The 11,789-nt window shown below is 37.9% G+C and overlaps 1 protein-coding gene across 1 annotated transcript; it reads left to right on the top strand.

The window, feature by feature from the left end:
* Positions 1-6,959: 6,959 nt before the first annotated feature.
* On the top strand, positions 6,960-10,688 carry LOC140224112 (uncharacterized). The gene is made up of 3 exons (XM_072297491.1): positions 6,960-8,233; positions 8,513-8,861; positions 10,675-10,688. Exons 1-3 carry the CDS (start codon positions 8,189-8,191, stop codon positions 10,686-10,688), a joined length of 408 nt encoding a protein of 135 aa, XP_072153592.1. The 5' UTR covers positions 6,960-8,188.
* Positions 10,689-11,789: the final 1,101 nt, after the last annotated feature.

Genomic DNA, 11,789 nt, shown 5'->3' with positions numbered 1-11,789 from the left:
TTCTGCACAATTTTACAACACTGGTAACGATAGGTAGGCAACCCGCAACAGTCGCTAGTGACGTCACACCCGGGTCACGTGACATAGGTCCCGTCTTAAAGGTCAAGTGCCGAAACGATAGGTAGGCAACCCGCAACCAGTCGCCAGTGATCTCACACCGGGGTCACGTAGCTCCCGTCTTAAAGGTCAAATTTGTGCCATATCCCTATATATACACTACTTTTATTCAGGATGTTATAAAGAATTCCCCATCTACATTTCAAAATCCGGTTTCCTGACGCGAGTCGATGGAAGTCGCCCTATTGAAAGCTTTGCCTCCATGGAATAAAAGTCAATTTTTCAGGGAACGGTCACGAACACGACAATATTTACGCTGCTGCTAAAATGAACTTCATCCTTCCCGTTTCAATTGTAATAATTTATTTCACTGCCAAAAATACACAGAAATAATGTGAATAATTCAACTAAAAAACACAAAAAGGGGCTACAAAAACAACAAAACACAAAGTCCTGGACGTTTCGGGGTGGTTTCAACCCCCTCCTCCACCAGGGAACAAATATAAATAAACATATCATAGAAATAAAAATCCTTAGACCCTCGTTTTGTGATGACAAAAAAAGATTTCTTGTGCTTTTTAGTTTATCTCACTGCTAAAGAGATTAAAAAATAAAATAAAGCATGGTATTAAAACAATGTTGGTATAACTTACAATATGATTCGTATCACATATAAACATTGTGCGATCATTGTTTGACACCTACGAGTCACTGATCACCCTTTAAACGAGTAAATATAAATTCGCCCACTAATCAAACCCCTGACGAAAAAAAAAAATAAATAATGCAAGAGGCAGACTGGCACGGTACGGAAGGGGAAGGGGAGAGAAAATCAAGAATTGTGTCTTGCGTAAATTCCGGGCGGCACCCCACCCCCATCCAGAAACTCCACCTTTACATGAAAGACACACAGAACCGATGTAACAGCGTCTGTAGACAGTGCCATCGGGTGATTCGATATTAACACTTTTTGATTAGACGGGTACCCCCAGATTTCTTGAATTACATTCCTTCCCTTCCCTCCCCACTTTGTTGTAAGCTTTGATAAATTGATACGGTGAGGAAGGAGGCAGGTTTTTTTTACCCCGCAGTCTCCCACTGCAGCACATCGGGGTGGAACTTTTGACAGCTAAAAGTCCAATGGAGTGATGGGACATGACGTTATGAAATTAATATCGCAACGAGAGGGGAACTCGGCGTGCGGGTGAGGGCAACTTGCCGATGTTGTTCTTGTCCAATGTTCGCAACTCCCTTGGTTTCTAATTCGATTCGGTTCCTTTCGTTTCTTGAACAGATCGCGCGCAATCTACTGCGTGTCAATCTTCCGCACAGGGTGCGCATGAAGTACGCAAGTGAATGGAGGAGCGATATGATTGGACCATTACAGAGGGTAACAATTAAACTCTGCGTGGACCGCAAGTTTAGGTCAATGATCTCTGAAGTGTTCAGTCGAGCAATCTGACATATCTCGTTGCTGCGAGTTCGGATAACATCTCCGTAACTTCTAGTTTTTCATTGAAGTAGATACAGATGTGACATCATTCCTCGAAGTTTTTGCAGAATTTGAAATCCGACGTACTTCAGATGTAAGAACGAAGTTTCAGATGTGTGTCAACCTCAGCAGCTGCCTTGAGTGTTAGATGCTCTGTTCAAAAATTCAAAGATCCTATGACAAGAACTTCGGCGTCCCACGAACCGAAGTTTTTTGTCGTGTGAGAGCGTAAAATTAAGCACGCAAGGTCAGATATGTTTTACGCAATGGCGCATTCAACATGTTTTAATGGTCGAAATCACCATGAATGGAGAAATTACGGATAATTTACATTAAAATCAGTGAAGTCAAACTTCACACCGACAAAAAAAAAACAAAAACCGAGGCAAGCTAAATCGGCCACTGGAAGAAACCAAATCGCCGGGTAAATGATTGACATTTTCTTTCCTGAAAATCTACATCCCCCTTACCCGCACGGTATCGCTAATGTTGGTGAAGAAAATTCGGCTCGCTAATTGGAAGGTGAATATCATGCGTCCAAAAGCATTTTCCACTCATTGAATCTTTTTGGCTAAATTCAGCTTTTTTCCTCCCTCAGACCCACGACTTTTTTTCAGTTCTTTTAGGTCTTGAGTTCCTCAGGTCCAGGTCCAGTATTCTTGTAAGTCTTGGCGAGGGGAAAAAAGCACACGAAGTTTTGTTCAATAACGATGAAGCGCAAATCTGCATCGGCATTACCCACTACACGTGGTTGGGTATTTTTTTTACCACCGATGCGCCATATCCATTATGAATACTGATTTCTTTTCTGCTTCGTGGATGCCCGCTCACATATTTGATCATCTTGAGGAGAGGTTAAGATCGGAATTAGGTCGGGTTCAATACGTAATATCCTCTTAGCCGGGAAGCCGAGAAAATAGCGGAAGGGTTGCTCGAGGGAGGAAAAGGCTAGAGGGGAGTATCAACTATAAATTTCGAGCGTGATACAGGGCGTAAAATTTAGCTGATATGGCGGTAGATCTGTGATGATGTCATTTGCAGAAGACGCGGCGCGGAAGATTTCCCTAGGCTGCCGTTCATCATGGAAATAACTCCTTTACCGCGAGAATCGCACCTTGACTCTGTTGATGTGTAATTTAAATTCCAGCTAATTGCTAAGTTTACTGTGCTCGTGGAACCTTTATATGTTCAAAATTTATCAGCGACTAGACCCGTTGTGACTATAACATTAATAGGAAACTACGATAGTCCTCACCCATGGAGACGAATTTTTTGTACGTGATTTTTGTCTAACTTTGACATAGTTTTCTGCAGCAGTAATGAATGCTTTCATAGTTTCAGACTTTTCGATTTTGGTTTATATGAAATGCCTGTAATTTATTGTGGACTTCTGCCACAGAACCGTAAGTGTATACATATAACAATTACATAAATCGTGTACAGTAAATTATGTAGTAAGTCTATTAGTTCACAATTTAGTGCAGCGTTTAACCTAAAAACACAGTTAGAATGTTAACAGCAACGTTTAGGTGGGTTCATCAACGAGATTGCGATCGTTTCTTGTTTAAAATTTGGTCAAATAAATTGATCAAATAATTTGGTGAAAATAAATCGGATCAACTAATTTGATCGAATAATTTGGTCAAATAAATCGATCAAATAATTTGGCTCAAAATAATTTGAGTCAAATAATTGGGGTCCAAATATTGGTCACTAAGCTAGTCTATGCGTGCGTTTTTCAAAAATAATTTTTTAATGGTTTAATACAGGTCGCGAAAGCGTGCCCAGAACGTGCTAGTTTATGCTGATATTCAATCCAAAATTTACGAGTTCTATGAATATCCTCAGGATGCTGTAGACGATGCTTAACTAAACGCAAACATAATTTCGATTTGACCATCGAATGCGATATATCTCTTTCGGCTTTAATTCAGGTAAAGAGATTCTATACAATAGCTACTAATAGATAATATACTTCCATCTTGTTTCCACAAAGAGTGAAAAAACAAAATCTAATACATAATTATTTATATAGCAACATTTTTAACTTCCAAGAATCTGTAGAACCGTGGGCCAGCAAAGGGGTAACCCTCCCCCCCCCCCCCCCCCCGTGGGAATTTTGAAGATGGTGATTTTCTTGAAGCTCTCAACTAGTAGAATAAGATTTTCTTGTCTACGCGAAAATTTTATCGTGGTGGAGGGGGGGGGAGTAGGCCCCCCCTAAACCCCCCAAAATTGCTCAGAATTCCGACTTTTCCGCGAATTTTCCCACTTTTACCCGAAAAGGCTTGATTTTAGGGCAAAACTTCACATAACCATTCTGAAAGCTCGTAAAATTTCTGGTCTAGAAAGTCTTAAGTGACTTTGACCAGGACCCGGTTCCCAAAATGGGGGGCTTAAAATGTCAAAATATCTCAATTTTCCGCGAAAATGACCGTTTCGCCGCGATTTCTCGCCAATAACGCGAAGAAGGTTGTATTATCGTAAAATCGTTTACCCTATAATAACAGAGCATTAATTTTCATTCTAAGGCGCCTAACCCCTCGTGGGGGGAGGGGGCCCCCCAGCAGTACCCACCCTATAAAAACCGTCATCAAGATCAGAAGGGAAACCTAGCTGCAGTCAAGTAAGTTAGGGAGAATTTTTAAGGATTTGACGGGATACGTAATTAAATTCAGGGAACGTAGTGATTACTATCTTATTTTGTGGAAGAAATGACTCGAAACTGAAATCGAGGGAGGAGTTTTATTCATAATTGACGGAAATGTACATACTAAGCTTATGTCAACATTTTTGAAACGTTTGGAGAATAGGCTTAAAGTGTATTGGATCGTTTGCCAAAGTATTCAATCATTCATTTGGTCACAGCCAGATACTGCAGTGAACTCTGATTGACGAATAGTTATCAAGATAGTTCGACTCGGAAAAAAGCAAAATTATTTGAATGTTTGCTTCTTAATGGTTTGATTTTTATTGAGTTTGCAAGATGAAGTCAACTTTCACACCGTCAGCGGAGGTAAACTGGCTAGACCCATCTCCATCCCTTAAATATACTTTTCCCAGTGAGTATATTGGGTGTATTTCTTTCGGTTCCATTCAGTTAAGAATAGATCGATAGGTTGGCTCTTGTTTTTACACTTGCCTAAATTAATTTTCAAACTACGGGGTATTTTGGTTGGGGGTCCATTCGTAAAAAAGTATCCCTTAATCCCCCCCCCCCATAATCGCTTAATGTTTTTGATGAATTTATCACTGCAGTTTCTGTCTGTGACCAAATGAATGATTGAATACTTTGGCAAACGATCCAATACACTTTAAGCCTATTCTCCAAACGTTTCAAAAATGTTGACATAAGCTTAAGTATGTACATTTCCGTCAATTATGAATAAACTCCCCTCAGTTTCAGTCATTTCCAAAAAATAAAATAGTATCTCTACGTTCCCTGATTTAATTACGTATCCCTTCAAATCTTAAAATTCTCCTACTGCAGCTAGGTTTCCCCGTCCCTCCTATTATTAAGTAAGTAACGTTTATAAATTACCCCTCCCCCACCCTTTTTTAATGTTGGCTGGGGAGGCTAAGATGTCTAACACCCCCCCCCCCTCCCTTCTTCAAATTATATTAGTGTGAGCGTGACAATGACACGCCCTGAAAGTCGCCTTTTAGAGTATGGAATTTTCGCGTTTAATTAAATTTTTTCGTGATTATTTATTTGGGGGAGGGGGAGGGGGTGGGAGAGGGGGGGGGAGGTAAACCCCTCTCCCCTCCCCCCCCCCTCGTTAAATTATGTTAGTGTAAGCGTGTCAATGACAAGCCCTGAAGTCGTCTTATAAAGTGGAATTTTCGCGTTTAATTAACGTTTTTCGTGATTATTTTTTGGGGGGAGGGGGAGGGGGAGGGAGGAGGATGTACCTCCCTCCCCCCTGTCACCCCCCACAAGAATCCACATTGATGTTCTCTCAGAACAAACGCTACTTGTTTTCATTTTGCCGCCCATTTTTGCGCATAACGCTACTTCAAGGAAGCGGCCAATCTTGACGGTTTTTATAGGGTGGGTACTGCTGGGGGGCCCCCCTCCCCCCCACGAGGGGTTAGGCCGCCCTTAGAATGAAAAATTAATGCTCTGTTATTATAGGGGTAAACGATTTTACGATAATACCAACCTTCTTCGCGTTATTGGCGAGAAATCGCGGCGAAACGGTCATTTTCGCGGAAAATTGAGATATTTTGACATTTTAAGCCCCCCCATTTTGGGGGACCGCGGGTCCTGGTCAAAGTCACTTAAGACTTTTCTAGACCAGAATTTCACGAGCTTTCAGAATGGTTATGTGAAGTTTTGCCCTAAAATCAAGCCTTTTCGGGTAAAAGTGGGAAAATTCGCGGAAAAGTCGGAATTCTGAGCAATTTTGGGGGGTTTAGGGGGGGCCTACTCCCCCCCACCACGATAAAATTCGCGTAGACAAGGAAAATCTTATTCTACTAGTTGAGAGCTTCAAGAAAATCACCATCTTCAAAATTCCCACGGGGGGGGGGGGGGAGGGTTACCCCTTGCTGGCCCACGGGTCTTACTGATTCCTCCTCGGAAGTAAACAAACATCGCTTCGCCTATTTCAATTAAATTATGCTTAATTACGAGTGTTCGTTTTTCACTCTTTGTGGAAACAAAGATGCGACAGTGTATTAGCATACTTCAGTCGACTTTCTATTGGTATAGAATCACTCTCACCCTGTACAAATAAATTAAAAATAAAAAAATCCAAAAAATATAAAAACCCCAACAAAAAAATTAATAAAAAATAAAATAAATTACAAGCCGAAAGAGAGCTAATATCGCATTCGACTGGTCAAATCGAACTATAATGTTTGCGTTTTGGTCTCACTTGGGCTTTAATTTAGGATTTTTCGGATCGAGACTTTTTCACCTGTAGACCGCTGAGGTCTGCTCGCACTTCTCGCGATACACGGACATCTCATGTTTTCACAAAGAACACCGAAAAGGCAAAAATCTTTCTATTTTAGTAATTTTTGTTATATATCTTAATATCTAATTTGAAATAATAGAATGAAATTGTGAATCAAATTTACTGTACTAATTGCGAGGGGCGTTGGTTCATTTGAAAGGTGTTGTTCTCAATGCTTCGGGAAAACTATAAATTATTTTCTGGGGTTCGTCCCCGATTTTTAAATCCCTAAAAACTCATAAATTGGATGAGGGGAAGTGGGGGTTTTTTGTTTTTTGTTTTTCGGAAAAGTTTTGTTGCTACGCATCTTACTTTACTGTTTGCTGTCTTTTTATCAGCTGTTTTCGTTCAACAATCATCATTAAGTGAGGTTACTTCCAACACTCAACTGCCATCAACTTACATTTTTCTTTTCCCGCGTTTTTTTTTTTACGGTTTTTCATGATTGGTTCCATCTTTTTCCTATTGCCAATTTTTCCTCATTAAGTCAATAACCTCCAAGTTTTTTTTCTCATTTCCGATCAGAACTTTTCACGCTGTTTCTTTTCAATGTGTATAAATATGTTTATTATTAATTTCCATTTTCATTTCATCCTTTTTCTTCTGGTTTATTTTTTTTAATTTAAATATTGAACTTTTCAGTTATGATTTTGTTAAAATAATAATAATTTTTACTAATTTTAATTTTAAATTTAACAGTTGTTATGAGTGAAATTTTCAATGACCGAGGCGGTCGTCCTCCAAAACGTGGTCGCGTTTTCCAGAATTCTTCGCATGTTCGTTTAGTGAAGCAAGAACTTAACTCTGTTATTAGTATAGAAAATCAAAGTTTCAGTTCTTCATTTCGGAAGTATAAAATTGATGATCAGAACTTTGATGAAAATTTTGTTACCAAATTTTCAGTCGGTTCAATGAATATAATTTGTCATCATTGTGATGCTCGCCATTTTCAGGGTGAAATGTCCAATGGTCATTTTAATAACTGCTGCCAAAATGGCTTAATTTCTTTACCGAGTATTCGGACAAATACCGATTTGAAATCATTATTTTTATATTCTCCAAATTTCATAAAGCATATCAGAAATTATAATATCGCTGTTGCTTTTGCCTCTTTCTCTGCAAATCGAATTGATATTCCGGGTGATGGACCTTATTGCTTTAAAGTTCAAGGATCCATATATAGGTAAGTTTATTTAATATTTACCGTTACGTAACGTACTTTTTTCAGTTTCTCAGTCCGTCCCTCCCTCCTTCCCACCCCTTAACGCATCCGGAATGCAGCTGCATTCCGGATGTTTGGAGGAATTGAGTTCCGGAATTGAGTTGAACTCTGAAAAAGCAGATATATTGCGTAAAGCTTCGTTAATCTTAATAGATGAAGCATCAATCATTCCCGCTGCCTCTATGGAATGCATAGACAAACTCCTCAGGAATATAATGAAAAATGAATCAAAGCATCTGGAACACGCCCCCTTCGGTGGCAAAGTTATATTATTTAGCGGCGATTTCAGACAAGTTTAACCAGTCGTGCCTTAAGGTAACAAAACACAAATACTATTAAATATATACTACTAGATATATACTATCCATATATTTATTCCTCTTTCTTTAAATAGATGTTACAGGTATTATTGGTGAGATAGAAGAAGAACAAAACTTACAAACAAAAACTGGAACCATGAAAAAAAGAACAGCAAAAATTAAAGACTCAAAGGGCAACGGGGTAAGAAAAAAGAAAAATTATTAAGTAGCGCAATTGTGGAATGGGAAACGGGGCGGAGAGTCTAAACACCAAAAAAACACCACTGACAATTAACAAACGACAAAAAAATTGAAAAATTACATTTCAAAAGCAGCAGAGAGAGGATTTTCTATTAAAAGAAAAAATTAAATGAAATTAAATAAGTTTAAACGATTGGATATGAAAGCTTGGAATACTGATAAAAATGTTACTTGACAAAAAAAAAGAAACATTATTAAATCATATTTTAACATTTTCCAGATTGACATAATCCTGTGGAACGAAGCTACCAATGAAATTGAATACGAAGACTTGGGAAAAACCATTTTTATCAAACAAGTTAAGCTAGGAACATACATGGGTAATAAAAAACTGACTTATATGTGGAATAGTAAGATAACGAAACAAGAAAAAGATAACATACCAGCAAATACGGAAACCAGAAAGCAGACTGAACATGGAAAAAACGAAGAAGAAAAAGGGGAAAAATTAGATGAAGTTAAAACAGGAGCAGAAAAAGAAGAAGAACCAGAAGGAACAGCTACTGAAGAAGAAAAAGGAAGAAGCAAAAAAAGAAAAGACAAAAGGAGGAAAGAAGAAGAACAAAGTTGTAGGAAATATAGGAAAAAAGCAGGACAGAAATGGCAAAAGAAGAATCAACAATTTAATCGAAAAAAAAGCAAAGTATTCAAAAATAAAAAAAGATCTTCTTTAAAATTAGTTTGAAAACAAATGTAAAACCTAAAAAATAATTTTGTATGAAGATTAAAACAAAATTTTAGTTTAAAGTTTACTAAATAAAATTACAATTTTTGAAAACATTTGTTATATTTATTCTCTCAAAAAAATAATTAGACCCGATTCAAAGCCAAAAACAGAAAATTAAATTGAAAATAAATACAAAAGGAAAAACATGTGAAAGTGAAAAGTGTTACAGGACAACTAAGGGGCTGCGACGCAGCCCCTACGCCCCTAGTCCATATTTATTCACATCCCTGGGATGACGATCTCTTTATTATGCTCTTGTCTTCCAATTCATAAAAAATAGAAAATTACCGTAATTAGCGATTTTCTATGTTTACAATAAGCTGACGGTTATTTACTGGATGATATGGGTATTTTTTGTGTAATATCATGAGAGCACACTATCACAAAAACTTGGAATAATACGGAGTGCATATCACATCGGAAGCTTTTTTTGCCCAGGAAATCCCCAGTGACATAAATTAAGAGTTCATTCCACACATTCATACCGGCGGGCTGATCATTGAAATAAATAAACAAAGTTATAGACAGAGAGGGCAAGGGGAAAATTGAGAAATCCTATTCGTTCAAACGGGTGGTTGTGTGTAGAGTAAGATGGAAAATGGTTGACTAACTATAGGGTCTCTCGTGGGTTACCGTTTATTTACTTAAACTCCACTTGTCCATTATTGCAACCCACCACCCTTCCTCCAATAGGATCGCTCCATTTTCTTCTTCGCCTTCATTGTTTATAGCTTTATCCATCAAATCTCAATTTTAATAATCAGCTCGCAGAGTGATATGCATTCCAGATTTTACTCCTATATTTTTAACGATGTTTTCATGAGACAGATCAAAAAATGTGAAGCAAAGAGCCAAGAGCTAACCGAACTCCGACGAGTGCAGATTTATAGACTGCAGAATGATAATCTCATCCCTTTCTTCCACGAACAGAGACGAATCCGTAAAAATGTGTAATTTTTCACATTTATCAACATCTGCAGATCCATTTGTATATGATTGATGATGTTTAATCACTCGCGGCAATGCCTCCCTCCCGGACTTCACTTGGGGGGGGGGGAGGGGGTTACTTTGCTGTGTGGAGCAAAAACAGCTTAACTTAAATGCAATTTCTGTGTAGATTTGCGCTTTTAGCTTTACTTTAGTGTCAGAGAGCCAAGAAGGTCTTACCATTCTTTCTGTGAACTTGAATACCGACTGAATTCTGATACTTTTTTATCAGAACTTACGCTTGCTACTCACGAAATATTGAGCGGTATTACGTACGTGACTGGTAAAAGTTCAACTTGCTAATTGTCTGACAAAGTTTCATTCTAATTTTTGGGTAGTGAGATTCTAAAAATTAGTCTCTGCGTTCACTTTTAATTCGAGTATTACGGTGCTTTGATTGTTTATATTTTTCCTGCAATCTATCTCTCCGATTTGTTGACGTTTTTTTTACTTTTTTTTCTTCAATGCCCACTAACTTTTATCATGGAACTTTCACTAGCTTGCTTAAAGTTTCTGTGTATCCCGATTTATTAAAGTTATAAACCATATATGCTAAAATATTTCTCCTGTTCTCAAGTTTAGCTTGTTTTCTCGATCATAACCCATATTATTGATAAACATGTGTAACGTCAGTGAACCTGAAGTCTATGAAAACTGTTGAAATTCAGGTGGTGACTACTAAGCCTTGGGACGAGTCAATTTTCTCTTGGACACTGCATCCATCAATTGGAGCCATCTAGACATTTTTACTAATAGGGCAGATGATATTATGATATATAAAGTCTGAGGTTTTAGATTACAATTACGAGGTTTTAAAGGATAGAATCACAATACAATAACTGAAACATTAAAAACTATCCCCAATCTCTACAAAGTATAGAACAAAAATTAAAGAAAATACATTGATTGTCAGATTTCCATTACGCATCAAAGATGATAAATTAAACGCAAAAGATAAATCATAAAAAAATACGACGGTAAGAAAAGATTTTACAAAACGAATTAAAATAGTCATTTCAAATTCCGTACGCGATAATCTCAGCTTAAAGTAGAATTAACTTGAACTATACAATTTTCAATTTGAGTGACATGAAAACTTAGAGGATAAATGGTGGAAATCAAACACTAAAGCGCACGGCACGCTGCACTTTCACCGAGAGAGATATGAATCACGCAGGTTTAGAGGCGCTGTCCGCCTTCAATTAGGTGTATAGGCAAGAATGCATCCGTAGAGTTAAAATAGTTGCCTATTCGCCCTAGTACGCAAGTCCCCGTTTCCCACAGAAACAGCTTCCGCTATTGACTTTGGGTGAAGCATTTTGTTCGGGGAGGCTAACCCTTTGCCATGAGAGGGAATTTGGCCGAAATATATGATGTTCTCTCGTATTCTTTTACAAAATTGCGCGGCCATATTAAATCACTCAGAATCGCAAAATAAACTCCATAGTCCAATCGATAAAATTAACAAAAAATACATTAACAAAACCCCATGTCTCGGTTTGCAATATTAGAAAACTTCCTCTCGTAATTAAGTTAATTATTCATCTACTGTATGAAACGAGGAAATAGACCTTTCACGATGACTTGAAATTTGAGCTATTTTTCTTTCTTTTTTAAAACATTCCCTCCGTAAATTCCATGTGAAACATTCGTCGGTTTTTCCTCGGAAAACAATTTTGCGACACGAAAGAAATTTGTTGTTTTTGCCGCACAGAACTTCGCCATTTTGGAAAAATTGATTGCTTTTCGAGGTTTCTGGTGGAACCGATTACTCCCATCCAAT

The sequence above is a fragment of the Bemisia tabaci genome, chromosome 2 (genome assembly GCF_918797505.1).
Source record: "Bemisia tabaci chromosome 2, PGI_BMITA_v3".
NCBI lineage: Eukaryota > Metazoa > Arthropoda > Insecta > Hemiptera > Aleyrodidae > Bemisia > Bemisia tabaci.
The sequence above is the reverse complement of the archived record's forward strand: the minus strand, read 5'-3'. Positions and strand labels throughout refer to the sequence as shown.

Bases quoted from the DNA above. Each gene is read 5' to 3' on its own strand.
- LOC140224112 (XM_072297491.1), top strand. From the start codon at position 8,189: ATGAAAAAAAGAACAGCAAAAATTAAAGACTCAAAGGGCAACGGG. The intron at 8,234-8,512 runs GTAAGAAAAAAG...AACATTTTCCAG, and splicing joins AAGACTCAAAGGGCAACGGG to ATTGACATAATCCTGTGGAA.